The sequence below is a fragment of the Podarcis filfolensis genome (genome assembly GCF_964270895.1).
Source record: "Podarcis filfolensis genome assembly, chromosome: 1".
Taxonomy (NCBI): domain Eukaryota; kingdom Metazoa; phylum Chordata; class Lepidosauria; order Squamata; family Lacertidae; genus Podarcis; species Podarcis filfolensis.
The window spans coordinates 51,335,659-51,354,921 of record NC_139604.1 but is presented as its reverse complement, the minus strand read 5'-3'; the positions used below and the strand labels follow the sequence as shown (position 1 = coordinate 51,354,921).

At 46.0% G+C, this 19,263-nt stretch overlaps 1 protein-coding gene across 2 annotated transcripts; it reads right to left on the bottom strand.

Moving 5' to 3' along the window:
- Positions 1 to 125: 125 nt before the first annotated feature.
- Positions 126 to 19,262, bottom strand: STK36 (serine/threonine kinase 36). 2 transcript variants are annotated; one of them, XM_083624510.1, is made up of 27 exons: positions 18,911 to 19,262; positions 17,796 to 17,910; positions 17,414 to 17,554; positions 16,792 to 16,869; positions 15,666 to 15,796; positions 15,330 to 15,579; positions 14,397 to 14,490; positions 14,106 to 14,275; positions 13,814 to 14,010; positions 13,052 to 13,166; positions 12,804 to 12,947; positions 12,102 to 12,281; positions 11,186 to 11,283; positions 10,759 to 10,864; positions 10,112 to 10,253; positions 9,375 to 9,502; positions 9,160 to 9,264; positions 8,892 to 8,987; positions 8,328 to 8,422; positions 7,521 to 7,584; positions 6,937 to 7,047; positions 6,727 to 6,801; positions 5,303 to 5,474; positions 4,913 to 5,060; positions 3,499 to 3,658; positions 2,294 to 3,037; positions 126 to 917 (listed from the first exon to the last, which is right to left on the bottom strand). In XM_083624510.1, the coding sequence occupies exons 2-27, from the start codon at positions 17,877 to 17,879 to the stop codon at positions 771 to 773; spliced, it is 3,975 nt and encodes a 1,324-aa protein (XP_083480636.1). In that variant the 5' UTR covers positions 17,880 to 17,910; positions 18,911 to 19,262; the 3' UTR covers positions 126 to 770. The 2 variants fall into 2 exon arrangements, with proteins under 2 accessions (XP_083480636.1, XP_083480637.1); XM_083624511.1 differs by having other exon boundaries at positions 18,965 to 19,167.
- Position 19,263: the final 1 nt, after the last annotated feature.

Here is a 19,263-nt window from a genome sequence, read left to right as displayed (position 1 = left end):
AGAGGGAGCCCTGTTGCATGAATGGATGCCATTCTGCACCCACAACTTATTTTTTAAGACCTCTGGGTGGGATTCAACTCTCTTCCATCAATTGCCTCTAGGCTACATCCATATGGAGGAACGTGTGAGAAAACAAACCAGGTTTTATTACAAAAGCACACTATTAAATATAAAAAAAACAAGAGACCAACTGGGTCAGGGTCCTAGTCAAAGAAATACTGAAATAAATAATGCATGCAATCCATTACAGTTGATCAGAGGCTCCAGGGAGGATACTATAACTCCTATCAAAAACTGAAAATGCTTCCTGCCTTCTGACCCTCAAAAGTCAGTAGGGATGCTTGGTGACTTGTGGCTGTCCACTCTTCTTCAAATTGAAAGGAAGAAATTCTCAGAAAAAAAGAAAAAACAACTTCATGAAAGACCAGTATCCCAAGGCACTTAATGTAGAGTGCACTGAGCTAGGGTTTTAGCTACACGTCTTGTTTAGATAGGAGAACACAGCAGCTTGGCTTTTTCCATGGATGGTTCATAGCAAGAAAATGGTGCTTGGATGGTGTCCTTACTGAACAGCGGACTATGGTACCGCTGTTCAGATGATGTAAAACAGAGTTCTACTTCCAACTTCAGCTAGAAAGACTAGCGCGCTCTTGACATTTTGGCATATTGAAGTCCACTCCAAGACAGTAGCTGCAATGATATTTCAGCTCCATGGTTCTCCAAACCTCTGGTGTTTGGAAGGAAGAGCACATTGGAACCCTCTTGAATTCTCAGGCACTGTGTGCAGGCTGCAGGAGGTGGATCAATTTCTTACAATGCCTTGATGATGAGGGCCGTGGGCTACTGTAGGCACTAGTCTGAGGTTTGTTACATGAAAGTGCTTCCAACTTTTCACTTGCTCCGAGTGACACCAGCACCTGGAAAGGAGATTGGGACAGATATATGTTGTGCCCTGACATAGCCTATTGTGCTAAGCTATGTAGGACATTACCACAATTACTTAGAGAAGGCCTGTGTTTTTAATCCTGCCTCCAACATCACTTCCGCATTATCAGGACACTGTGTTGGGACTTCCATCTACTGCAAGTAATGCACAGCTGATTGAGGAATATGTTATGTTGGGGATGGGACTGAAAACAAGGCCCCCTTTTGAGTAATTATGGTAACTCCCTCAATGTGAATAACACAGCAATAGGATTCTATAGAGAGCCTCATAACTCCAGTGTATCTTCAACGTCTGGTACTGAGAAAGATGTCATTCTGACAGAGCTGTTCAACAGTGGAACGAACAGACTCCCATGAGAGGTGTTGGACTCTCCTTCCTTGGAAGTTGTTAAACGGAGGTTAGATGGCCACTTGTCACATATGATCTAGTTGAGATTCCTGCATTGTAGGGAGTTGGGCTAGATGACCCTCAGGAACCCTTCCGACTTTACAATTCTATGATTCTTGGGGAGCACAGTCATGTTTTCATAGAAAGGGGACTAGCAACTTAGGGTTGTATTCAGTGTACTGTCAGTGCAAGGCCTTTTGGCTGTGCAAAATAACTCCCCTTCCTCCCTGCAAACCCTCTAAATCTGTTAAGGGGCTTCCACAGCCATCCAAAGCAAATTTGGGGAAGGTGTGAGGTGCACAAGAATCAAGGAGAGTTCCATTACACAAATGCCAATCCTCGCACTAACAGAGCAAGTGCATTGGATACCACCCTTACACATAAAAAGTGATGATTGTAACTAGGTAAAGGAAGAATGAGATCTACTGTTGGATGACCTAATATAAGCTCAGGGACACTTGGAACCAACAGAAAGTTATCATGGAAAAAACATCTATTCCTTGAGAATCCAGTGGTGTAATAGTTTGGAGCTCACTTATGTGCAACTGTTTTTGAAAGAATGGAACAGGTTGAGTTATATTGATAACTGCTAATTAAGATGACAAAGCAAGTCAGCTATCACACACTGACTGTTTGTAAAGTGCTTCTCTCATAGAAAGGAAGGGTCAAGAGAATATGGCAGCTAATAGCAGCAATGAACTCTCAAGCCCCCGCCCCCCCCCCCGCCAACAAGAACCTACCAATGTCATTTTCCTTTTTTGCCCCAATGTACAAACCTCAATTCTTGACCAGCAAGCAAAGCTTCATTATCCTCAACAACCACGGCAGGTAACCTTGCAATAAGGCTTCCGTTATGCATTGTCAGAAATTAACTGAAGCACAATAAATCTGACTGCTGGTTTATTAGGGCCTGCCCTCAGCTCGCCAAGTCTTTTCCCTCCACAGTTGCTGAACTAATACCTGGTGGATCCTGGGCTGCTGGCCAATAGATCGAAGAGCAATGAGTGCTGCCTCTTGCACAGCTGGTTGCGAATCATGGCAGGCCACATCCAATAGACGACCAGGTACCCTGCTCTGGATCAGCAAATCTTCCAGTTCCACCGACTGGCGGCCCAAGTTGCCCAGTGCTGAAGCCGCATTACAGCGGGTCTTGGCTTGCGGATCACTCAGGAGCTGAACAACCCAAGGGACTGCTTTGCTGAGGGCTGGAGTAAGAGGGCCAGCCTGGTAGGCTGCATTGCCAACAGCAAAGCTGGCTGAGCGTCGCACATGTTCGTCCTCATCCGAAAGGCGTTCCAGCAGATGTTCCAGCAGCCCAATCTGGTCCTGCAGAACCTGAGGAAACCCCTGTCTGTGGCGCAGCAAGTTCCCCAAAAGGCTGCAAGTTTTGGCACGAACCGGGCATTCTTGGTGGCACAGCAGGTGGCTCAGTGGTTGGGAAGCAGAGTCTGAACCACATAGGAGTCTCTGTAGGAAAGGCAGGTGAGCTGGACTGGCCCGGGCTATGTGGGTGAGCAGAGAAAGCAAGTCTGCAGTAAGGGCTACTTGGTCTGATAGCAAAACGGCAGACAAGAAGGCAACAGCATGCTTTGAGGCAGCCACCCCCACCACCTGCTCAATGACTCCCTCGTCGCTCAGCACCAAGTGGCACAGGAGACTCAATGGCAACTCTGTCTCTGAGAAGGGAAGGTGGTGAATGCAGGCCTACAAAGAAAGCAAAAGCAGAATAGTGTCTCAAAGTGTGCATATGAAGTTGGCACCAACAAAGTTGTGTTTGTGCAAAGACTTCTGCTTATGCAATGGAACTTACTTTCCTCACCCTAGCCACAAAATCTATTTGTAGTCTTTCCACAAACTGGACAACTTTGTTGGACATAACTCTGAACCTTGATCATTTTAAAAATGTTTCCCATAAAGGGTAAAAATTCCCTTATCCTTATGTCTTTATGAGACTGGCATTTCCATCCCTTCCCCAGCCTACAACCCCCTTCAAAAAAGGCATGGTGCCTCATTTTATGAAAAGCAGTTTTTTGAGTTCATCCACATAAGCACAACCACCATGAATCAGGATGAAAGGCACTGCTTTGTGTGGAGCAGGACAACTGGTCTGGCTAAGGCAGAGTCTGCATCTAGTGCTTAGACGACCAACATGAGAAAAGGTTTACCTGGAGTAACTGTGCAGGGATTTCAGAGTCCCTTAGACCTGTTGTAATAAGCTCTAAAGTTTCAGGGTCCATGTCCAGAGCAAAGGGGAAACAGAACAGCTGGCAAATTTGGAGCACAACAGCTGATACCAGCTCTGGGTCACCATCCTCTTGCATCTGCCTGAAAGAGGGAAGAAAGCCGTCAAAGTGAGGTGTTAACTTCCAGTTGTAAGTATATTTGGGCTGCAATAGTAAGCTCCAGACTCCGGTCTGAAACCCTGGAGAGCCTCTTATCTGTCAAGTGTAGACAATAAATGAAAATGAGGTAGATTAATAGTCTAACTTGGTATAAGGCAACATTCTATATTCCATTTGCCCTGGCCTGGCCTTCAGCCATTACGTGCTGGTTTTAAGGGATATCTTGAACAAAAAGTTAATCGCTCTGAGCCAAATCACTGTTTTTTATAAAAGAAGCAAATATGCTCTTTTATAGCTATGTTACACCAAGAGGGACATGGGTGGTGCTGTGGTCTAAACCACTGAGCCTAGGGCTTGCTGATCAGAAGGCCGGTGGTTCGAATCCCCGCAATGAGGTGAGCTCCCATTGCTCAGTCCCAGCTCCTGCCAACCTAGCAGTTCGAAAGTACATCAAAGTGCAAGTAGATACATAGGTACCACTCCGGCGGGAAGGTAAACAGCGTTTCCATGCGCTGCTCTGGTTTTGCCAGAAGTGGCTTAGTCATGCTGGCCACATGACCCAAAAAAACTGTTTGCTCCCTCGGCCACTAAAGCGAGATGAGCGCCGCAACCCCAGAGTCGTTCGCGACTGAACTTAACTGTCAGGGGTCCTTTAACTTTTTTGTGTTATACCAAAGCAGAAATAGGCTTAATGTGCACACCTTATTTTGACTGTAATTTTTGGAATTAGGAATCAGATACATTGGCGAAGTTTGGAAAAGGGCAAGGAATAAGGTGTACATAGGGATGCTGTAATAAGAAGCTGAAACTGAGGAGAGTTTGGGAGATATGCAGAGCACAACTAGTGCCTCTTTCTAATCTAATCTAATCTAATCCAATGGCCTGTTCAATAAAAACCTTCACGGACAAGTATAATCCTAAAAACCTCATCTTTAATATAAAAACAAAGGTTGTTAGAAAGCCAGATTCAGCTGCATGTATCTGGAACATTCCTGAGATTGAACATAGGGACACAGAAGGTCCCTTCTGCGTCTTGGGGCAGCTTTCTTGCTGAAAATGGGAGTTGGTAAGAAGGGGAGGAGCTAGACCAAAATCAGGGTTGGGGGAGACTGTATTGCTGTGCTGTGTTTGGGTAAATGACAAGTATGTTTCTATGCAGCAGCCTCCTGCCCTTGTCCCACTCTAGCAGCATTTAGTTTACTTCCTTCTATAGCTCAGCCCCAGATTTATCACTCACGTTTGTGCCAAGTAAGTCAGGAAGTCAGGTTCAAGCAGCTTGCTCAGGGTTGCCATCATGACCCCATTGGGCTGGCCCAGCTGGAGAAGGCACTGGTGAGGCTCTCGTGTGAAGATGAAGAGGGCTAAGCTGAGGAAGAGTAAGGTTCCTACAGCAGGGAAAGTATGAGTGAGTACCCCTTAGCCACCTATTCAATGTCCCCTTGCCTTTCCCTATCGGAGAGGTGACTGCCAGAACCAGGCCTGGCACCATGGAAAGACTGTGAGCATCCTTATATACAGCCTCACCAAGACGAACCTCCTCAGCTCTGTCTTCTGACACGTAAATAGCAAGAGGAGACGCCCAAAGGCAATTTGGGGTGGTTCTTACTAAAGGAAAGCCACTTTGTACCTTGTGGTGAGATGAGGTTCCAGTATGGCTCTGGTGCCTGCTGGCCAGCTCTCGGGGTGTCTCCTTCCATCACTGGCTCCTGAGAAGTCAAGTGGAGCACCATGGCAAAGCGATGCCACACGATGCCCCAGAGTTCGGAGGTAGCAAACTCCCGCACTACTGCTGGATCTCCCTGACAGAAGAGGAACAAGCCCCAGAGCAGTGAGATGGGAGCCCAAACACCCTATTCTGCATTGCAGCTCAGGGATTTGGCTCATCGGAGACACCTTAATTCCATGGATGCTCCCTCTGTAGCCTGACAGACCTAAACCCTTTCTGACTAGACCTCTCTTCCCACCTGTATCTAAAAAGCAGGAAGCTGGGCGTCCACTAAGAGGAATTGCTGCACATAACTCAGCTGATATGCCCAGAAAGGGCAGGGACTTAACTGCCCTCCCCATTTTGCTAGGGAATTTAAGGTCTTCATCACCACCAACTGCAACATATATTTTCAAAGATGGAACAGGGTCAATCCTGCAGAATCCTAAGACTCTGCTTTTATTACATTTTAGCTATCATAATATATTTTAATTGGGTGGAAGCAAACTTCTAGTCCATAAGAGGGGAAAAACAATGTGGTAATATGCAGGTGGCTATAGGTGAGAATTTGGCTGGAGTTTCTTCAGGCGCACAAATATACATACACAGCAAATTGTAGATAAGAATAGTGCAATGTCCTCAACGGTATTTTTTTTTAACTTTCAAATTCTGTAGAAAGAACTGAGCCACCTAGCCAGAAAATATGCTTTCTATGTTATGCAGAAAACATTGCTAACTATGTTAGCAAACTGGGTTGTTTAGGTCCAGTTCTAGACTGTGCTGTCTTTCTCTATCTCAGTGTTACCCAACCTGGTGCCCTCCAGATGTTTGGAACTCCACCTCCCATCAGCCCCAGTTAAGTGTAGATTAGAAAATGGTTGGGGTGATGGCAATTGTGCCCCAAAACACTGAGGATGCCAGGTTGGGGAAGGCTGCTCCGTCCTTTGACCCAAAGTGGCCCTTCCAGTTGTGGATAGGGCAACCTCCAAGGAAGTCCATGAACAGACAGGACAGCACCTGGATGAGAGCCAGTTCCCTACTGCCAAGAGCTGAGGGGCTACACATGGCCTTGGCAGAATTAAGCCAGCCATTTTTTACCCTACCCCATTCTGCTTCACCTAACAGTAAATACTTTCCCTAATACCTCCTGGATCATTTGTGTACATCCTCTTGAGCAGCCTTTGCCAACTAGGTGCCCCCAGATGTTAGACCATAACTGTCTGTTGGACCACATGCTGGCTGGGGCTGATGGGAGCTACAATCTAGCAACATCTGGAGGTCACCAGGTTGGCCAATGCTGCTCTAGAGAATGCAAGGAAGCTGCTTGGTGGGACATGAAGTCATACCTGGCTTAATAGCTGCAGCATCAAAAGCAGGAGCCCATCATAGAAGCCAGCTCCCATGGGAGGTGGCAGGCATAGCTGAAAGACACCAAGAGAAAGGACTAGACCTGAGACAGTGACCTCAAAGTCAACCACTATATGGCATGACAAGCATGACACAGCCAGTGGCCTATGTGTCCTGATTTGCCCGTCTGTCTAGAGCTGGTTTCTTACCTCCGCAGGTTCTGTGAATACAGTAGCTATAATGGCCATGGCTTCCTCTTGCCTGATCATCACAGCAGCGCCATTTTGAATGAAGTATGTCAGCAGCAATCCTGCAGCACTCTGCATAAGACAGAGAGACCCCTCTGTGTGCAGGAATGGCCAGAATGCCTTCTTTACTTGAACTGGATGCAAATCTAGTTATTAGACTCCCCGCAGGAATGGCAGCGCTGCTTTCTCCTTCATAGTCTACAGAAGTCCAACTCCGATACCTCTGGTATGACAGGGTAACAGGCAGACCATTTCTTTGCAGTCCAGAAGTATCTAGTACACATTTGTGGGAACAGTGGGATACCTCTTTTTCACAGTTTGTGAAGCTCTGTCTACAATACCTCCAACTGTGTGAGGGAAGATAACTGTTTGGTCCTTTCCTTGACCTTAGTGAGAATCCATCACTCGCCATCGGGTACATTGTGGAAGAGTTTCTTGTGAGTACAAACCTACAGCTGGGGCTACTGACAATCAGATTGCACATATGGGGTAAAAGAATCTATATAGACAGTTCTAAACTCTACCCCGGAGTAGAGATTACTCACTAGAACAGAGGTAGCTGTTGCATGGTTGAAAAGAGCCATGGCTTCCTTCAGCACTATTTCAGACCTAAACCACAATCAAAGAAATAGCAGCATTAGAAGGATGAAAGCAACGGATGCCAAGGCCCTCATCTTCAAAGCTAGCAATACTTGCCAGACACTTAAGTGTGTGCCTGGAAAAGGAACGGCAGCTGAAAACTAAGGCTGGGGCTGCACTGTGGCTCAAAAAATGTGGTTATGTTATGTAGCAGCTTCAGTGGAATCCTAAAAACCAGTAATTTCATTTTCTAAATATAAAAAAAAAAACTTCTTGGCAGCATTGTTGCTCACTGCTGGGTACTTTCTGCTTCAGACTAAGAAGCCATCAGTTCAGCACGGCTTACAGTCACCAGAAGTCTAGTCCTTAACACAGGTGCCAGCTCTCTCCTTATGTATACTCTGTGTAAATAGCTGGGAGGCTATTGCTACTGGGCCCCACTCTGGGCAAGCTGCTCCTGAGTTTAGGACAGCTACAGCAAACGTTAAAAGAGTGTAGTGGGAGGGATGTATCTGCTTACAGAGCACAGTGAAGCACCATTGTACATCTTCCTGCAAAACATCTCTTGGACTGGCACGTTTTGCAATGGGGCATATCCCTCAAAACCAGGGTTGTGTCAAGCGCCTCCCCATTTTAGCACTGACTCTCCTTACTTCTTGCCAATCCACTTCTTGCCAATCCACACAACTCAAGTTAAGTCTCTGCGAGCCCTTTCCCTTGTTCCCAAGCAGTCAAGGCAAGAATATGAACGGTGCCAAAGCAACAACACTTACTGAGGTGGGAGGATCTGTAGCTGGAGGAGCAGGAGGGAGAAGAGTCTCAGTGAGGCTTCAGCTGCCTGTACTTGTGCCACTTCAGTCAGTGGGACCTTTCAAAGAGACAAGGCTCAGTCCTGATACACTGGGCCCATAAACCATCACCTTTCCATCCCATATCCACTCCTAAGAGAAGCTACCCAATGTTCCTCTCACAATGTTTTGCTCTAAAACCATGGTTATCTCAGTGCCCGTCCCCTGCCCATGCCAATCATTTTGGAACGCCTCTCCTGTTTCCACACCATCCTTTCCCTGATACAGTTTCCAGTTCCTTGCTCATTAACTCTCAAACCCCAGCATCTCTGATTAAATAAGGATCAGGGAGCAGGTTGATGAGAAAGACCCCCTGACTAAGACCAGGGAAAGACACTTCCAGTCAGAGTGGACAATATCAGATGGGAAAATAGTTTGACCTGGTAAGAGGCAGCTTCCTTTCTCCCCCACCCCACCTTCTTAGGGCTGAGACTTTGCATGTGCTCATGATGAGGCAGTTCTCTTTGCAGTTTCAGAATAAAAAAATACCTTGCCTTGCAGGGCACAAATCAGGGAGCTCAGCCTTTCTGGAGTTGCTAAGCGATGGCACAGAGTCAGACTGACATGGCAACAGGCATACAGGACCTGGGTGATGGAAATGCAAAGCAAGATCAGACCACCGAAGCATCATCACTTTCTTCCCAAGTGAGGAGGGAAAAGGGAATGCATTAAGGCATGTTGCCTCCAAGGATAAGATGCCCTGGGCACCAATTCCCCGACTCCCAGAGAAGAAAGGGAACATGGGGAGACGCGTTACCTTCATCCCATTGAGAGAAGAGGCAGAGCGCTCAATTCCTGAGAGAAGACTTGGAAGCAGGTCATTATCTTTCTCAATGAGCTTCTGGGCTACGTGCTGAGAGATCTGCAATGGAAATCCCTTGCCTTCAGTGCTAACACCATTATCAGTTTCCACCACTTGAGGGAGCAATATAGCCAACTTCTCAGAAACATAAATGCCAATAAGACTCCCACCTGCTTTTTGGCCTTATGACATGTGCTGTGCCCTCCTGGGATGCCGCAGGATGCAGCTAGGGCTGCAGTAGAGGCAACTGCCAAGTGTTCACTCCACTCTTGCACTGCCTTTGCTTCTTTGGGGAACACTGTTGGGGGTTGGGGAGCAAACAGAATACACCAAGTAAGGTTAAATACACCAACTGGAAGTGGAACACAAATGCCACTTACAGTGATATTATCTATTATTGTCTACTTTTATTTGTCACTTTTTTGCTCAAAGTGGACCCAAATGCATCCTCCATATAAAAGGGAGGTCTACTACATCCACCCTACCTTTAAACCATCAAATTAAGAGTGAAAAGCCTGGGTAAAAGAAACACTTTTGCCTAGTGCATAAAAATAGAGATGACACTAGGCTTGCCTCTCTGGGCAGAGCACTCCATAATTAGGCAGCCACCACTGAAAAGGCCTGTTTTCATAGAATCGTAGAGTTGGAAGGGACCCCAAGGTTCATCTAGTCCAACCCCCTGCAATACAGGAATCTCAACTAAAGCATCCATGACAGATGACCATCCAACCTCTGCTTAAAAACTTCAAAGGAAGGAGAGTCCACAACCTCCCAAGAGAGACCACTCCACTGTTGAACAGCTCCTACTGTCGGAAAGTTCTTTCAGATGTTTAGTCTGGAATCAGGAGGAATTTTGCATTATCCCAAAATGCAGTCAGATGGGCACATTCTCCACAGCATTTGTTACCTTCCTGAGCTGGCTGCTTACAGCTAGCCCCGCGGCAGAGCACATCCAGAAGGCGGTGATGCTCCTCAAACAAGCTGGTGTAAAAGGGAATGGAGATGGACGGGCAGGCACAATCCATGCTCTCACACAAGTGGGTGAAGCACTGTAAGGATAAGAGACAAGAGATGCTGTTGCAGTGAGGATAGTATAGGTCTGGGAGTTGTGGGGAGCCTAGAGCAAGAGTGGGGAAACTTTTTCAACCTGAGGCCCGCATTCCCTTCTGGGCAACCTTCCAGAAGCCCTATGCTATGCTGTATGTAGCCAAAGACAAAAGAGGGCACAGAAATGAATGTACTACAAATATGTTATATATTTTGGGATGTAGGAACAATAGCTGCTCCTCATCTTTGAAAAAGTCAAACTCTGGGTTGGAACCCATTTCTGTCCCAAGCCTGAAAACACACAGGTTCCAGGGGTAGGCAGGGAGAAGTGAACATTAAATTGAGAAGAAAACTGAATTAAATTTAATATAGTTTCCCTTAAATTAAATTTAATGAAATTAAACTGAGCATTAAACATTAAAAGGATGCTGAAGGGAGAGGGAGAGAGACTGAGACAAGATGGAGATGAGTAGACCAGGAGATAGGAGGCTTCAAAGGGACCCTTACCATCAGGCTTTGTTCTCGCAGCCTGCTCTCTTGGTCTGTGGGCTGAACCAGCAGTGCAGGTAACAGGGCAAGGAAGCGACTGGCAGAACTGTGGAATGCCTGCAAACTAGAGAAGTATCTGTGTTTATAGGTTCGACATAGAAGCTTAGCCTTGAAACATGGCAGTGAGCTCAACACAGGCACTCAGATTCTCCCTTTCTTTGGCCAGTACTGTATAATTGTGTAATTCTCAGAACCTGTATGATGACAGGTAACTAGGGACATTATATGCCATTTCCAGTTCTCAGACTAAATAATGGCACAAGGCATCAGAGTGTGGAATGAAACTGCTTCTTTTTGGTATTTACTGTATTCATGCCTACTCCCATACTGCCGACAACATAGCATAATTCACCTTCATATTTCATCTGCCATGAAAGTGTCTTACCTTTGCTTCTTTCCACTCTGCTGTTGGTTGAAATCACTGGCAAAGTAGGCTGACAGGACAGTGATTAAGTCTATCAGTAGGGTGATGTACCAGGGCTGCTGTGGGATAGAGAGAGAGGTATGTGTTTTGGGGGCTGGATTCCAACTGGTTGGGTGCCCCATAGAAAGAACCAGTAATCAAGAACTACCGGAATCATCTGCCAAGGTAAGAAGAATGGGAGGAGGAGGAAACTAACAGAGTTCTCAGTAAAGTAGGTTGAATTCTGTGCCAAATTTAACCTTTGTACAGATGCACAGGATCTGTAGAGGAAAGACTGTTTTCCATTACAGTGTAAACTCCATGCGGCACAAAATTTGGGATCAAAGAATGAGGCTTTTAAATAATCTCACCAATAAATGTTTTTAGTTCCCAGAGTTATCCACATATATGTTAAACATGCTGGTATCAGCTGTGGTAAGGTCAGACACCCTGGAGGTTTCAAGTAATCAGGTGATAAAGTTACTCAGCCAAGCCCTCAGTTCCTAGCCCCTTGTCCGCCATTCATACCTCCTCTTCTTCCTAGCTGCTTATGATTCTTGTCAAAATATCCCAGATTCTGCAGAACACTCTAACAATGGTTTTAACCTTGTGCAAGTTAAATACTTTTACATAATGAACCTTCTTTTTTAAAAAAAATCCAAATACTATATGCTTATTTTGGATTATAGTCCAATAAGAAAAAGGTCCAATTAACAGCCTGCTATGCACCTAGACGCTTTAACTCTTCAAAATGCAAGTACCCGACATGGTGTCCTCCAGATAATGTGGTCATCATCCCTGACCATTGGCCATGCTGGGAGGGAGAGAGTTGTATTCTAAAGCACCTGGAGGGCACCACGTTGGCTACCCCCTGTTTTGGCGAATGCCTCTTCTCTACCTGCTTGATGTTGATACTCTCCAGGATACTTCCCGCTAGCTCCACAAGGAAGTGGGATAATCCTGTGTCACTGCAGAAGTTGTACAACAGCTCCGTGTCACAGCGGGTACTTAACAAGTTGCCAATAACATGGAGGGCAGGGCGAAGATGGGAAGCTCCCTCCAGCATTCCCTCCAGCACCTGTATAAGGAAAAGGGGTACATGTACATAGGACATACAACTTGTCCCCATACAGGGCAAGAGGCATGGCAGAAACAGAGACCTTCCCCACACCAATGCCTAAAGTGCTCTAGAAACACCATACAAACTACTGATTCCACAGTCACTCTGTCTTCAACAGCATCACAGCACACTCTTGCCATCCCAAAATTCATCCATGAGATGTTGCTCCCAACTAAAGAGTTAATGACATGCCCAGCTTCCTTTCTAGGATCCACACATTTTTATAAGACCTCTATACCCTGTCAATTCTTAAGAGTCTCCATCTTTCCAAGCTGTCCCTAGTCTCTATGTATGTGGCTCATCATGTACTAGCTGAAAGGCCAAAACTACCAAAGGAATTCAACAAGGAAAGCATGTTTCCACCAGTTTCTTTCCTCTTCTCTCTGTAGGAAATCTCGCTTAGCTTCTGAAGGACATACCCAGCATACAGCAAACATACCGTGTGTGTGTGTGTGTGTTTAGCCCTTCCCTACAACTCACCTGCCGACCAGAATCCTTGAGTCGGGCATGGATGCGCTGCACAAAAGCAGGGTCTCCCAGAAGACTCAGTGGGGCACTCAGCTGCACATGGGCAGGATCTGTGGCATCTATCAAGTGCTGCCACTCCTCATCGCTATCCAACTCCTAAGAGGCAAGAGTGAGTCAGTGAGGACCACCACCACCAGAAAGCCAGGACACTACTTTCTTGCAACTATGCAAATGACTGTGGTACCTGGCCATGCGCTCACCTCAGTCTCCAGATCCACAGTGTCAATGCTGCGTCTGCCTCGTGCTTCTGCTCTGCCATTTTCTGGCCTCAGCTCTGGGAATTCCCGCTCGTAATCCTGTGTGATCCGATTCTCTCTGTCCATGAAGAAGAGGGATGAGAGGCTGAAGGCAGGCTACACAGCAATGAAATGTTCTCACCCCGGCTTTGGTTTTCTCTTGTAAAGGACCCCTGGATGGTTAAGTCCAGTCAAAGGTGACTATGGAGTGCAGCACTCATCTCGCTTTCAGGCCGAGGAAGCCGGTGTTTGTCTGCAGACAGCTTTCCAGGTCATGTGGCCAGCATGACTAAATCGCTTCTGGTGCAACGGGACACCATGAAGAGTGCCAGAGAGCACAGAAATGCCATTTACCTTCCCACCGCAGCAATACCTATTTATCTACTCACAATGGTATGCTTTCAAACTGCTAGGTTGGCAGAAGCTGAGACATATATATGTCAGCTAATTTAGTTGTTTCCAGTGTTGTCTTGGTCATTTGGTATTACTTAGAGCAACAGTATCTCTATCTGAAAATCCTGCAAGCTGGAACTTACGTTTCTATGTATAACTTTGTCCAGAGCTATTTTGCTGAGCCTATGACTTCTACAGCAGTAAAAGATTTGGACCTTACTCTGATTCTGTGTGGTGTCTGGTACTGCCAGCTTTAGATCCACACTTCCCTTGCACGTGTATCATATACCACATTCCCAACAAAATAAACGCATTTCAACTCCTTCTTCTCACCGAGGTGTGGGGGAAGATTCCTTTTGCTCCCACTCCATTCCCTTTCCTCCAAGGCTAGGGTGCCTCTGTTCTCCAGTGCCAGGAGCTGCCCGATTCGCTTCTCTGGGATCTGTCTGAGCAAGGCAGGCTTTGTGTGTGTGGCTCTGGACCCCCTTGGGGGTTTCTTCCTTAAACGAAGCCTTGGATTTTCCCATCTCCTGAAAGAAGTCAAGCAACACAGGATGATTCTAATGGACCAGATCCCACCATACCGTAAGTCGCCTTGCCAGCAATGGTACAACCTGCCTCTCACCTTTCTCCGAGCCTCCTGGGCCATCTTCTGCCGTGCTTTCCTCAAGATCTTTGACTGGCCACTGTGAGGGGCCAGCGAGTGTGTCTGCTGCTCTTTCAGGGCCTGCAGTTCAGGAGGCAGTTTGCTGGTGAAAGGGTTGGTAATGCCTTGATCCGCTGTGTCATCAATTACTGCAAAAGAGAAATGTCCATGTCGGTGACTGGGCTTGCTTGAACTGGGCTCTGTAAGAAAAGGCAGATGCAGGAGCCAGATGGGGGGAAATTGCAAGTAAGCATGGCAGCTGGTACTCACCAGTGACCCGCCCTGCAATGAAGGGGTGATAGAGTAACTCGGGCCAGGACAGGCGCTGCCGAGGGTCTTTCATCAACAGGCCTTGCAAGAAGCTCTACACAGTAATGAGAGATGGTCACTTGCACGTCCTCACACTACTTATAGTCTATAGCCCCAGCTGCTAATTTTACAAGGAAAACCTTGGAGCCAATGAAATTTCTTGGTTGCTGTGGGAAGAGTCTATTCAATCCATGCATACAAAAAGCACATTTTCCAGAATGTTCCCATTTTTTTCAGTTTTAAGTTTCTAGCTCTGAAGATTACTGAAAAAAGTCTTGCAAACATGGCTGCATATTCTGCCTTAAGAAAGAAACCTGGTGGCCCCAATACCACCAAAACATGTTTGCACACAGAGCTACATTCCTTGGCACAGATGTAGCAATGTGGTGTCCTTCAGACATTGTGGACAACATTTCCCTAACCACTGGCCACGCTGGCTGTGGCTGATGCAGTCAAAATAATTGGGGGGCACCCCTGACTTAGCAAGTATACTCCTATCCCAGTCTAATCCCCACAGGCAGTGGGGTAGGATAAGGATTGGAGAATGCACTTAAAACCTGCATTTCTACCTTTCAGACATACACACCAACAGTGTGAAAGAGGCCAAGTGGCATGAGTGAACAAAATCTAAGGTGTTCAAGCTTCCAAGGAGAGAACAAACTCAAACCATGGATACATACAGTGCAATGCCAGAGATACAGATAGCTGAGTTTGAGTCATGGGAAACCCAAAAGTGTAAGCTTCTAGAGCAAAATATATCTCTGATGGCCCTTAGCAGGGCAATCTACCTTACAGGGCTCTTGTGTGTGGATAAAATGAGACTAAAGAAGCAATGCATCTAAACCTGCCCTGAGATCATTGGATGGAGTGGGGAAGGCATTTAAGTACAGTTACCTTGAAGTTGGGGCTCATGTTTTTTGGCCACTTGATGGGGTCCTTGATGATCAAGCTCACCAACTGGAAGATGCTGTTGGTGTAGAAGGGTGGTGTCCCCACACACAGTTCATACAGAATGCATCCCACTGACCAGAGGTCAGCTGTGTGGTCGTAGGGTTTCTCTTCCACTAGCTCAGGTGCCATATACAGTGGCGTGCCTTTTATAGATGTCAGCACCATGGTGTGAATACTCATTGCACGGGCAAACCTTCCCAGGAAAGAAAGAAGACAACTGAGACCTTTCAGTAATGAGACCAGAGATTGGTTGGGGAGATCAGTTCTTAACGTACCTACCCAAAGTCACAGAGCTTGATCACTCCTCCTTTCCCAAGAAGGATGTTTTGGGGTTTCATGTCACGGTGCAAAATTCGGTGGGAATGCAGATAATAGAGCGCCGAGACCAACTGAGAGGCAATATCTTGCACCTGAAAGAAAATGACAACCCTGATACTTTGCAAAGCCCATTTAATCCTGTAGGGATGCCCCACATCTCCAGCATAAAACTTCCATTCCTTTTTGTTATCTTTGCCGATGCCCCTCAATTGTGAATCACAAGTCCTTCCTCAACACACAGAAATCTACTTGTATTATCCTAAGACAGCTAGATCTATTTTTATCCTTGAGGGCAGCAGAGAGCAAGCATTTCCACTCTTCTATGTACCCTTCAGGTATTTGAAGACTGCAATCATGTCCATCTGCTGCTAGACTTCTCTTCTCCAGATTCAACGCTAGTTCAAAACGCATATGTTCACTCAGGCATCACTTGAAGTGTGACTCCAGATATTCTTATTTATTTAGGATAAGGGCTGTAGCTCAGTGGTAGAGCTTTGCATACAGAAGGTCCCAGGTTCAATCCTCAGCATCTCTAGATAGGGCTGGCAATGTCCCTTGTCTAGAACACCGGAGAGTCACTGCCAGTCAAAGCAGACATAACTGAGCTAGATGGACTAATGGTTTGACTCAAGGCAGCTTCCTATCTTCTTATTAATAATCATGGTGAATTTTATACTGAGTATGTAATGTTTTATGGTTTATTGTGTTTTTATATTGTACCATACACCACTTTTGATATTCCAATTTGAGCAATATATAAATTGGTTAAAAAAATTTATAAACAAAAAGACATACAGTACCAACTTCCTTAAACCTTTCCTTGATTTAAGCTGTTCTAATATCATCCCTGGTATCAAATTCAGAGGGATGGGTCTCTAGTTTCTCAGATCATCTTTTTAAAGATTAGGACTGTCTTGTAAGCACCTCAGTCACTATTCCAGGAAATGTAACAGGTTCATGTCAAAGTACACAGCTGGAGGGTTTATGGCCTAGCAGAGACTGACACCTACCCACACTCCAGCTACTCTCCCATTCCTGGAGTCATTCATCACACTGAATCCCCACTCACTCTTCTTGTCATAGTTACCTGCTCCTCAGGCAAGTTCCCATCATCCTCAAGGATCTGAAAAAGCTCCCCTTCAGCATAATCTGTCACTACCACAACCTGAAGGAGATAAACAAGACCAGAATGCCAATGAGAACATTTTCAAAGGTGGGACACTTGTGGGTAGGGAATGACAATATGACTAAGCTCTCTGTGCTGTTTGAAGCCAACAGGAAACCACCATCAAAAGAAGAGTGTGCAGCAGCTACCAACACATTCTTATTTGATGAAGGTCCCTATGGAGAGCTCCAAACTCTAAGTGTGTTGGGACATTCTTTGGATATTGTCATTCTGCTGATAGGTCTTGGCAGGTTAATTGCCTGATGCAGCCTCATGAACCAATAGGCTTGATGTGGCAATCCAAACTTCCACAGACAAGATGTATAATTTAGATAGCTGTTACCAAAATGGATAAATTTTAGTTCACTCCTCCTAGGTACTCATTGAGACATCTGGAGAACACCTTATAACCTAAACTTCATCAAACAAAATGTAGCCATTTTCAGGCCTTTCTGCTTCTTGGGGGACTTTCCACAGAGCCAGGAAGACACCATTTTCTTCTTCACCTCCCACATTTAAAAAGGACTCCCAGCAAGTCCCTTACCTCTTTATCAGTTTCAAAACTGTCAAGCATCTGGACAATGTTGGGATGATGAAGTCCCCTCATGATCTCAATCTCTCGCTGCAAATTCTTCAGCTCTTTCTGCGAGCGACCCACTTTAGGGATAAACTTCAAGGCCACCACCTGCCAAAAAATTATTATTATTATTATTATTATTATTATTATTATTATTATTTTAAAAGGCTGGAAATGTGTCATACACTACTTTCCCCTCTGTCTGTCCCTGAAAAACTCGTTGTGAAACAATGACCACTGCAGGCTCAGGAGCAGACTTCTAATATAGCAATCTTTGGAAACAACTCTCCCTAAATTAACTCTCTTGCCTGTTGATGAGGTCCATCCCCCTGTTCCCTTGTGCTCTTACCTGTGCACTGTATTTGCGACGCCCTTTGTACACTCTTCCAAAAGAGCCTTCGCCAATCATCTCCAAGACATGATACTTCTCCATGATGGGAATGTGGGGAAGGGTGGGTATTAATCTGAAAGGGCAGAGACAAGAGATTAAGCTAAACACGAACAGTAAATGAGAAATGTAAGCACAATGGCAAAGCATGTCAATTCACAATACAGTGGTACCTCGGGTTACATAAGCTTCAAGTTACAATCGCTTCAGGTTACAGACTCTGCTAACCCAGAAATATTACCTCAGGTTAAGAACTTTGCCTCTGGATGAGAACAGAAATCGTGCTCCGGCAGCGCGGCAGCAGCGGAAGGCCCCATTAGCTAAAGTGGTGCTTCAGGTTAAGAACAGTTTCAGGTTAAGTACGGACTCCGGAACAAATTAAGTACTTAACCTGAGGTACCACTGTAGCATTTTGCAAAATTATTATTATTTATTATATTTGTATACCTCCCTTCATCTGAAGATCCCAAGGCTGTTCACAACAGAAAAATGCAAAATAAGCACACAAATCATGCACGTGTGGTCAAAACCAAGAATCAAAAAGAAAAAAGGGAGCGAAGCAGACAGAAAAGTTTGGAGAAAGGGGAATAGACTCTGGCAAAGCCAATATGACATGCATATCAGGCAAACAGCTCTAAAGAGGGGTCCCAGATCTCAGAATAGTTCTGCTTTTTGAATCTCCAGGCAAAAGCAGTTTTTCCATGCGATGCATGAGAGGAAAGCCCTCCAACTAAGGAGCTATTGGAGGAGATATCAAGTCCTTGCAACGCTGTAAAACCAGCCGCTTAGCCACTAATAAAGCATGCAAGTTCCAGGACATTAGGATATAACAGAGCCATCCATGACCATCCAAATATTTCAGGGACAGTCTCATAACAAAATTAATTTGAGCAAGCACCTTCACCGAAAAAGAAGCCAATGCAAGGCATGTTTTTAATGCTTCCCAAGAAAAAAGTTAAGGCACCCCTGGTCCAAAGTGCCCATCAGGAGTCCATCAACACACACAGTCTTTTTAGCCATCTTCTTGCCTGCACAACTCTCCGAATCCCTTTTGCTATACTGTATAAAGTCCTCACCCGGCCACGGCGTCTTGAGGAGCCTCCTAAGGCGACGATCCTACGCCCACTTACTTAGGAGTAAGCTCCGCAAAAGTGAAATGGGGCAGAGAAATGCACACAAGGTCGGGCTGTGCGCTGCAGCCCGACACCGGCTCCTTCGCCTCAGCCTCCTCCTTCCAGGTCAATCCAGAGGAAGGACAGAAGCACCCACGTCCCACCCGCCCCGTCTGACAAAGCCTTTGCCGCGCTGAGCCCCGGTGGGGCCGTTGGAACCCGGCGGCTCGAGAGTAGGGCGGGGCGGGGCGGACGGAGGCTGGTTATCAGCGCAGGCCCCGCGCAACGGCGTCTCCCGGCTGTTGCCTAGCAACCCT